Genomic DNA, 10,675 nt, shown 5'->3' with positions numbered 1-10,675 from the left:
CTCCCATCCGTAGCATGTGTACTTCTTCCGCTCTACTAAGGCTTATCACGCAGAAGTGGAAAATCAGGATACATGTCTTTCAAGATCGGGTTCGCTTTCCGCTGCCACCAGTGTAGCGTCCCGGCATTCCCTGAAGACGAAAGAAGACACAATACTCGGGCAGAATATATATTCAGCACGGAGAAGGTGTCTGGGCTATTGGCATGGCCCAAAAGGCCAGCCCACCCAGCGAGGTACAAGGGGGCTAATTCGAAGCACAGAAGTGGCGCCTCACCAGAACCGAGGGATAAACCACTATCGTATTACATAACATTGTTTCCTAATCCTTTAATTCGGTTTAAAATAAATTAGAAAAATTGCAAGTAGTCCAACTGGCTTTTGGCGAGCTACCTTACTTTTCTTTACTGCTCGCTTTATGCAAATAAATAGCGTTAAATGCTTGAAAAAGATTTGACAAAGGTACATACGCTATTAGAAAGGAAGGTCACAAAATACTATTTAAGTACATATAAGCTGGGGCAACATTTTAGAACAGCGGGAAGTTTGGACGCAAACAATGCTTTTTTATGCAAAATTAAAAAACAAGTTTGCTATACGCTAAAGCAGACATTTTTTTAGGTATTTAGAATGAGCCATATTTGTTTGGATGTGTTGATTAGGATCTTTAAAGTTATCCCGCGCGTTTCGTCTGGCCTGCCTTTGGCGTACGCGTGTTCTCTGGCGTTATGGCATCTGGTAACGACTCAAAGGTGGTTTCCGCTGTTCGTACGATGGATTTTGCGGAATTTATTGCTTATTTGAAGGAGAACAAAGAAGCATTTAGTGACGCTAGAGTATCCCCCCATTCTACCACTGGAACGAAGCGTCAAACCATGCAAAAGAATAAAGCAACTGCGGATGGTTCCAGCATTCTAAAGCCCAAAAAACAGAAGTCTCACGTTGATGGAAAAGTCTCTACGCTGGATTCATTCGTTATAAAGGTGCAATCGCTAAGGTCTTCAACAGCGGATGTTTCCTATGACACGGAGGAGTCTGCTTCAGTGAGCGCAGATAATTTGGCAGATTTCGCAAAAGCATCACCGATGTCCTTAAAAACGCTAGAAGTAGCATCTCCAACAATGAGTGGGGAAAGTAGGTATCAACAGTCTTTTTCCACCGACACATCGGCCCTACCAACTGACAGAGATGGAGGGTCGGTTGAAATTGATCTCACTCGCTCGGACTCTTCTTCATCTACTGCATTATCAAATGGAAATAGATAAAGGAGTGATGGCGTATTTCTTAAGTACACATTTTTTTGGATATCGATATTTTTTTAACTGTCAGCCTTTTATGACTTATGTCGACCTTTACCCTTTGTATATAAGTGACATTGTGGTGTTTTATACCAATGAACCGTTCTTTTGATAAAATCTCATTGAAGTATTGTAAAGACTTCATTTGGAATAAATTAAGATCTTTATGCATCTTCCTTATTCATTTTCATTTTTCGCAACACGCAAGCTTCCAACTGCCTATCCATAAAGGCATTCAAGAGTTTTGAACTTTGGATCGTGGAGCTGAAGTTGAAGGGGGAGATGTCTCTTTTCATGAGTTTTTACGCAATACATCCCGTTTTTTTGATGCTGCGAGCTTACATTTTCCATCACATGGGGAGGGAAACTTTTTACAGCAGGGATTCGGAATTTCGGATAACACTAACGTCGTAGGGTAGGCTATTATCAACTGTGCTTCCAAACTTTACTAGAATGGTCTAGCTATTTTGTAAGAGGGATGATTTTAAGCACTGCATATATTTTACTAAGATTTTAGTAGTTAGTGGTGGATTTTGTGACATTATATTCTGCTAGCGGGTGCAGTCGAAGCGTTGCTAACTTCCTATTTGGGAAATGATCGATAGTCCTTTAGAGCTTCCTTCTGTTATGGCAATCTTCTTATCGCACATGAAACAGTCGCACTTTGCTAAATATGATGTTCAAGCTTGCCGTAGAATTCTTTGTGATTTTGAAAAATGCTTTTAAGCATAAACCAATCAACGATCTTTAAAATGTCTTGTTTTTCCCCTATGCTTATTGGCTTAAGATTTCTGTTATATTCACGAAAAATGTAGTTAATGTCTGGCTTTCTTGTTGCTCGTAGATCGTCGCGTTCTTCAGAGAAATAAGGACACTATCCGTTCCATTTACGTAATGCAAGCTTTGCTGATTTAATGGCACACGAGTTCCAGTCTCGAAGGGAAACCTCTGGCTTTGCGCCTTAATAAACAGACAGGATCTAGATGTATGCAATTTCAGGCAGCGCCAGTAATACCCTCTAGTGGATTGTCTTAAGTGACAAGGAGGCGTCTTAAAATGGAGCTAGATTTTATGCATGTGGACCGTTTTCAACAAATTAAGTGGTGGGAAGGATAAACAGACTTACTCGCTCCTATGCCATTTGATTCACTCACTGGGTCACTTCCCTACCACATCATATGTAGCCATAATTTTGCCGTTTACTTGGTACCGATGTAAATTCTACATGTCATGCTATGCTGTCAAGCGTGATATGCTTGTTATTACTATGCGCATGCCACTCTGATGTAATATTGGTGACTTTCGCCGATGGGGATGCGAATGCTGTACGACAAATGACTTGTAAATAGTCACCTTGACATTTACGAGGCGTTTTGCGCCTTGTATTAGACATTGATGAGTCTGATATTTGTAGACTCATCAACAGAACATTCATTTATGCACCAGGTGACCACTTGAGTGAAGTTGTGCTTCAAAGGTCTATTTGACATAACATTTCCAAGCGCTAAAATTCTGTTAGGGTGCAAAATAAATGACAGATCTTAATGGGCATCAATGCATCACAAAAAGCGATTTCTTTATACGTTTCTGCAATTTTACTGTTTGATGTTAAAACATGCTGGTCAAGTTGGACAAATGGCTCGTTAACTAGCCATGTAATTGCCCCATGCACCCAGCTGCATTCTGAGTTTATACTGGGTTACAACTAACTGAGGCAACTTTTGGTCACAATACTTACCTGATGTAAAATTTGATGAAACCGAATTGTTCCAATTATTAAAGTTTGGTCCAGTGCTACATTTTAATGAGAATCCCACGTTCCTTTCTCATGAAGCTTGAGTACTCTTACTACTACACGAGAAAATAATCTAGTTCTAGTGCGGAAACACTTTTCCCTCAAATCTCTGTGTCTGGAGGTCGCAATCCATTGACGCTGTTTAACTTTCATCCAAAGATTAGACAATTCATCACCATTAATCGGATGCTTCAGGCATATTGAAACACAAGAGAGGGGGCAGTTCAAATTTTTTTTCCTACATATTTACATGTGTTCGATGACTACAAAGTTTGATCTAACATTACTGATGATGAATGAGAACATTGGGAACAATTAGAGCATCTGACCTGAGAGCTTATCCTCTTAGTGAGCTATCAATTATTGCCTTGGCTGCAGTCCACCTTTTTATGATTCCCATTTTTTGTGCTCCTGCCGTAAACCTTTTTGCAATTTGTGAACAAAACAAAATCGTGACAACTATCTTTATATTCTCTCCAAGTATTTACAAGTTGTAGAGAGCTCTGCTAAAATTTGTCATTTTGAATTAATAATGTAATCTTTTGTTTAGGCTGTACCCTTAAACGAATGTATATTAATTAGTACACATAATAAGCTTTATGCTTTCCCTTGCCTTTGCTATACCTGATTTCACAATGTAATGCCTATAATTCTCCCCACATTAACTATTATTTTGCCACAATTGGCGTGTGGCGTTAAATTGATCTCTGTTTTAAGAATTTCTGTGGCGTCCAGAGTTTTTCATGATGTCGACAGTAGTCATAACACCAGGACGGAAAAAATATTGCCGACGTGCAGAAAGAAGGGCTGAGGGACTACTGGCATGGCCCGAGGGTCATGTTGCCCGTGGGGATTACAAAAGCCGTGCTTTCGGTGTCTGTGAAACCAAAATGAGGAGCTAAACAAACCCCCAAGATATTAAATGGCACCCTTTCCTTTTGATAGTCATTCCTGACGCTTCAATTAATTAACTACCCCCGTCGGCCACCGCAACATAGTCGGCGCTGTAGGGAAACACCCATGAACCAAACATGCCAGCTATCCCATAGTCACTAATCCCTCTTGACACTATTCTTCTATCTGGAGTTTTGTCGTGTTTGAAAACTGTATTGGGAGAAGGGGAAATGTGCTGGCCGTCACATGTACCCATCGATGGATGGAAGAGCGCTGACCTTAAAGCAGGGTCATTTGATTAAGGACGGTGTTTATTTTCTTGGGAATGATGTTTCACGTCTGTTCCTCCTTGCTACTCTCTTCCCACCTCTGTACTGGCCAGTCATATCTATCATGTTTCTATTCAGCTAGCATAAAGATGAAGAAGTATCGCTTGTTCACTTATTTGACCTCTTTGAACAGGTACCGTAGACAGATATGTAATGATCTTTTCCAGATGGCTCACGTGTGATTGGCATTCTTGCAGAACGCGGGATTTAGTTGCGACGTATCCGCCCAACCGCAACATATGCCCCTTATTGTGACGTTAAGGTTCAACATTCAGAACTGGAAATTAGGGTAGTTGTCCTCGAGCATCCGATTCGCTATCCATTATCACCGATTTGGCACCCCAAGTCGAAAGGACGCGTAAAACTAGGACAGAAAGTGTACCGCCGACATGCAAGGGGGATGGGGGACACTGACGAGAATCAAAAGCGAATTTAAAAGAGCTACCGAATTATTATATTTCAATAATTTTTTTCAAGTTTTAAAGGCTATGGAACGATTTCACTTGCTAGGAATCAAAGCCATCTTTAAGAAGGGAAGAAGGAGTTTGTTCAGACTGCTGTTTGGGTACTTTAGCGTAATACGATGGTTGTTTATCTCTCGGTTTTGGTGAGGAGCCGCTCTTGACTTGGCCTTTGTACTACGCCGTGTGGACTGGCCTTCGGGTCTTGCCAGTAGCCCAAACACCTTCTCTGTGCCGAATATATACATTCTGCCCGAGTGTTATGTCTTCTTTCATCCTCAAGGAAGTCTTAGGACGCCACATTATTCCTCTGTTTCCAACAGAATCTACCTTGTTTCAACTGCAAAAATAGGTTGGTTTAGTAATCTATATTAATTTTTTTTGTAAACTGGTCCTCACCAAATTATGTGGAACTAGATTTCACTCTTGGGAAGACGTGATCAATACGTCGTTTCGACTATTCACACAACCACGTAACTGGTCCAGCAGTTTGGGCTTTGAGTGATGACTAGTTATTTAGAAGCTTTATAATCCAAAAGATTACTGCGGGATTTTAATGCTTTGAATTACAAAAATGAAAGGCACATCACTTTACCTTGTTGGGAATTGATATATTGATAAACGTACGCCCAACATGGAGAGCTTTTGAGCCCCAGAAAGTTGTGCTTCTACTCCGCGACACGGCACAAGGATTATTTCATTAGGATCTTGACTTTTCTCTACGTTAGTGTCATATTCACCTTCAGAGTACTTTGTCGTGTTAACTTGCGCCGTTATAGTCTCAACGTTAGAGTGCTACTAATTTCTGCACCATAAACTAAAATCCTATAATAAGACGAGTAATGTACTTCCAAAGTAAGAAATATTAATTTCGCCCATGGCTGCGCTATACAGCATTTCTTGGCCTATTTCATACTTACCAGGTTATGACGAAAACAATAAGTGGAATGCATGTGCAGGAAATTCTGTTTGCGCGTGTGCTTTAGAAAATGCTTAAAGTACATGGCAGTTTAACGGTTGTGTTACCATCAAGAGTTTGTAATACTTAATTTTGGTAACTTGTTATGTTATATTGAATCCACATGTTTCAGCTCTGCCGCGCTAATCAATTCTCGCTTAGGCCTCGTTTAGTTCGGATGTATGACGCGAGTGGCTCCAAACGTGTTTCCTTGCATCGTATGAATTTATTGTAACTATTAACTTTGAAAAGGCGAGGATCTACTAGCTTTTGGCATAATAAGATCGCAAATAGATACCAATAAACGCAGGCGTTTGTCTCTACGGGATGACAAATCGAGACTGAATGCTTCTGGTTTACGTGAATCAAAGAGGAGGAAAACTTGTTTTAAAGAAGAAAATCATGTAAATGGTTCGGTTGGCGCGGAGATTAGGTCGCCGAGGAACCCCTCCTCTACAGGAACTCCTATTCTGAACGTTACTAATGGAGTCTGGCGTTCTGTCGTTCCGTCGATATTCTCAAATACTTCTGCAACATCTATAAAGCCCACTAGCGGATCGTCTCGAATGTCGAGAAAAATAATCGAATCGTGTTGGGCGTCACGCATTGCCAAGCCTTCCCGAAAAGATTCTCTCAGAAGCTCCTCTAGGCCACCCGTTGCGAACAGTAAAGTACCCAAAAATAAAATTGATGTAGTTATGATGGAACCTTGTCGTATGTTATTGGCTGTCTTGAATTAATCGATGCTTTAAGATAATGCCACGACTGAACCAAAAATGTGGACAGATGAATATTCGCCGGCATCTTTGTCGGAAATGGTCTTACATTCTAGTGAAATAGTTCCCTTGCTTGAATGGATGAGGCTCTGGGATACTGATTCCCGGACTGCTCGCGCCAAAAGTAATTTTCCTTATTAGTAATGGCGTCTATAGATTCATCGCATCCTTCGGCTGGTAAACGGTTGAGGTACAAATGAATCGATCACTAGAACTTTTTCGATAGAGTTAATAGTTATGGTTCATCTTTGTTGGAACCTTTAAACTCCTTGCGTTGTTCAGCGTACCTCATTTTTGGACCCACAGGTTGCGGCAAAACTTCCCTTGTCTATGCACTTGCTACGCAATATGGATACAAGGTACCTCACTCAATTTCTATCTTGGCTTTTTGGATCTTCTCATGTGTCGGACTTTGTTTTTAATCCCGCAGGTGTTTGAAGTAAATCCGTCGTCTTGTCGTTCTGGAAGAGAAGTGACATCCCAATGCTCACCTGTTATGGTATCTCAGCACGTTTCCACGGAAGCCTTATCCGCGTCCTCTAGTGCCTCTGACTTATCAAAAGGTGTGTGTTGATGACTCCAGTTATGGACTCGCCTTGTTTGGCACCTTTTTCACCCTTTATTCTATTTACAGTCTCGATTTTGAGTTCCGACAAGGCTATGTTTCAGTCACGAAAATCGACACTTGACCCCTATTCCCTACCCAATAAGCGACCATCTTCACGAAATACCTCTCAATTAGATTCCTTGGAGCGCGGTGCGTCTGGTGAGTCTTTGTCGAACTCTCGAAACGCTTGCCTTGAAGTCTTAATCACTAATTCACTCTTCCACCTGGGTGTAGAAGGACTAAAACTTATCAACAAATCGTTGATTCTTTTCGACGATGTTGACGTGCTCTTCGACGCTGACCGAGGATTCTGGCATGCGGTGGGCAAACTCCTTCAAATGGGTCGTCGACCGATCTTCTTCACCGCTTCCGATCCCTCTGTTCTTCGTAAAATTCCGGTTCCCTACCAAACTTGCAAACTTCTGCCTCTCGCGTCGTCGGTAGGCTTATTTCTGGAATGCATTTTCCCTTTCTACACAGTAGTCCAGCATGCCATTTTTGCCATTCCTCTAGGCCCTAGCAAAGCCCATTCTGCAACGCATTTGTGATTCTCGAGGTCTCATTCTAACTGATTCGCTAATGCTAGCTTTAACTCGTCGTGATGACGAGGACTGTAACTTTGATATGCCTGATTGTATCTCCTCCACTGCCAAAGAAGTAGTTAACAGTCGAGAATTCTCGAACATTCGGCAGTCGATTGTGCGCTTGCAATGGATTACAGGGTCTGGGAATCAACATCTCGATGGGGCAAGTTAATTTTCCAAAAAACATCATCCATTGTGACTAAATAGATTGATTTATGTTTTATTGACCTCTTTCACATTAGGAGAGTACTAGAACAAGTGGTTACGATCTCATGAATGCCTGCAACAGCACATTCCATCGTCTTTTCAGTCTTTCCTTCGCTATTCCTCGGATTTCCTCTCAAGGTCCTGCAAAATCAACTGGCAATGAATTTGTGGATGTTTTTGCCTCTGATGTCGAAGAAAAACCTTTGGTGTCTGAAGAACATGAAAAACAGTTGGTAATTTGTTTCTATTTTTCGGACTTTTACGTAGTCGCTGTGCATGAAACTAGCAATACCTTAACTGACCAAGTCGTCTTGATTGAAGTTTTTGCTCTTTGTATCAGATTCACGAATTGGTTTAGTCATTGGCAGCCTAACATCACCATCAAGCTATGATGAAGTCAAGGTTAGAATGTGTCTGTTTGTCCTGTCACATTTCCTTTGTGACAAAGACAAAAACTTGACTTTGAGTATTGCATAAACGTTCGAAATTTAAAGTGTCAACCGTAATCGTAGCGTATAAGTATTAAGAAGGTAAATGTTACGGTGTCCCATCCGTCACGTGGATTTGTAGATATGTCATTTTTATGCGAACGCGACTTATTTAAAGAACCGTTAAAACGTATTATTTGTCGTGTCCTTTTCTACCATTAGAAAACGTCGAATGTCGTAAAACTTCCGTTACCTCAATGCAAGAAGCTGTCAGCCGACGTGCTCTCAGAACTCTTTCGTGCAACTGAATCGCAGGCTCTTTTGGACATGTGTTCAGCAGTTAGCGGTCGAAATGAAATCTCCCGAGGGATAGAATCCCTGCCTTTGGATATTACATCGTCTTCAAATCTGATGACCGTCTTCGGGGATGTCTGTTCTGCGCCCCTTTCTGGCATCGATCCAGTGGGCATCAGTGGCACCTTCGCTTGCGAGGAAGAATGGCGTCGACTCCTACATTTAACCACTTTGCATAACCTCACACGTTTGGAGGAGCGGCTACTTTCTCTTCCTGTGGATTCCGAAAGTCTCTCCTTCGGCAGCTATATAGACGAACGCTCAGCTAAGGATTATTTTTCGTGAGTTGCCACTTAAATAACACCGTAGTAAAAACACGAATCCTTCCCACTTATATACGTCTTTTTTTCAGTTCTGTAGTTTTCGACAAGGCTGTCGGCACTCTGGCTAGCTTAAGAGCCTTCAACGAGGAAAGGAAGTCAGGAGACTGCTTTTTCCAGAGGGAATCCGCACTGGATTTTCTACCAGCCTTGAGGAGCATCGGCAGAGCGGAGTCGCGTCGAAAGAGCTCAGCTACCAGGAGACGGTTAGCGACTTTCAATAACAATTTATTCTTAGGTTGCTCTTATGTTATCACTATGACACTGTAATTAAATTTGACCATTTCGGTATTCATTAATTATTTACGGCTTTATTGAGCCCATTTCTTCACTATTCAGGTTCTTCCACTACTTTGACCAGATTGGTTTGCGTCTGCCGCAGGATGTTCGCAAATTTCTATCCCAATAGTGCCTTACTTTATTTAATTTTTTATGTATAATGTATTTGTAACGTAAATACACAATTTTTGTCAGTTGCTGGAATCCTTATTTTGGGAGTCGGAGTTTACTCTAATCGATTGCTTAGAGAGCTCCAATAAGCAACAATTGCGGACTGATGGGAAGATATTAGCCCAGATACAGCATTCAAAACTTTTTGCCTGGTTTGGATGACACCCTAAGTGCAAATGGCGACCTCCCCTGGGTGGCGGAGCGGGATGTCTCTCTTATCAACAGGAGCACCAGGTGTCATTTTTCCCACACGATGTTTACGCTATGGGAATATCCAGAGTACCAACTACCACTCCTTTGAGCATACACTGCTGGATATGATTAAATCAGCTTTTAATGTCGATCCTTAGGCTCGTAAATCAGATAGGTTTGTTTGGGAACCGTGGAACACCCCGTGCGAAATGAATTAACAGGATGACGCCGGTAATCCATGTTGACTGTCAGGACCGTCAAAAACTAAATGTACTCGAATTGAGAAGTTGTTTATCTTTATGGAAAATAGTTTAGGCGGGACAAATCCTCTTGCTTCTCACGTATAAGGCTGATTTAAGGGCTACGCTAGCATTTGATTCCTGCACAGACTCAAACCCGTCTGAGTTGACGGGACCCCCTTGAGGTGAGTTATCGAGACTAATTTGAAGGAGAGGGACTTGACGATGCAGCTAGGCACTCTTACCCTATAACTAAGCGTTACAAATAATCGCCAAGATTAAGTCATTGCTGTCCAGGAGTCTGAGTTTCAAAGGGTGTCATTACCATCGACTTTTCTCGTTAGTTAAATACATTTTGAGGGAAATGCAGCCAACATTATTTTGGCTTGAATAAAAGTACAAAAAGGGACTTTTTACCAATTGGAGCACTTTCATCAAGGTGTTTAGACACCATTAGGCAAAGTTGTAACAATATTTCCAGATATGCGAGATATTTATTTTTGGATATGTATTGTGTAAACTTAAAACAGCAGTCCAAGAGGCATTTGTGCTTTCATGGATGACTCCCGTCTTCGACACAGCATTGAAGACCGAAGTCACTTCGAAATGCCACTTCATTTGCTTTTTACCCAGTTGTGCTAGTCAGTTCAACTCTTTTTGGTCCACAGCTGTATGTTAACAACAAAAAAATGAATTTCTTGGTTAAAGTGAATTTTCTAGTCGCCTGTCACACTTTTGCCATTTAAAACCTGAAAACTTGGTTTAAATGAGGTTAAATAAAGGAGA

General features: G+C 41.4%; 1 protein-coding gene across 1 annotated transcript; it reads left to right on the top strand. All coding sequences in view use genetic code 11, as the record gives it.

Annotated features, from left to right (window-relative positions):
- Positions 1–725: 725 nt before the first annotated feature.
- Positions 726–9,417, top strand: EGR_07878 (ATPase family AAA domain-containing protein 5; the record flags this gene model as incomplete). The annotated part of the gene is made up of 11 exons (XM_024497127.1): positions 726–1,131; positions 5,985–6,446; positions 6,791–6,867; positions 6,939–7,071; positions 7,143–7,274; positions 7,350–7,555; positions 7,629–7,814; positions 7,942–8,139; positions 8,557–8,969; positions 9,041–9,214; positions 9,348–9,417. 11 exons carry the CDS (start codon positions 726–728, stop codon positions 9,415–9,417), a joined length of 2,457 nt encoding a protein of 818 aa, XP_024348464.1.
- Between the last annotated feature and the right edge of the window lie 1,258 nt (positions 9,418–10,675).

The sequence above is a fragment of the Echinococcus granulosus genome (genome assembly GCF_000524195.1).
Source record: "Echinococcus granulosus chromosome Unknown EG_S00089, whole genome shotgun sequence".
NCBI classification, from domain to species: domain Eukaryota; kingdom Metazoa; phylum Platyhelminthes; class Cestoda; order Cyclophyllidea; family Taeniidae; genus Echinococcus; species Echinococcus granulosus.
Note: the sequence above shows the minus strand (reverse complement) of the source record. Positions and strands in the feature narration are given on the sequence as shown.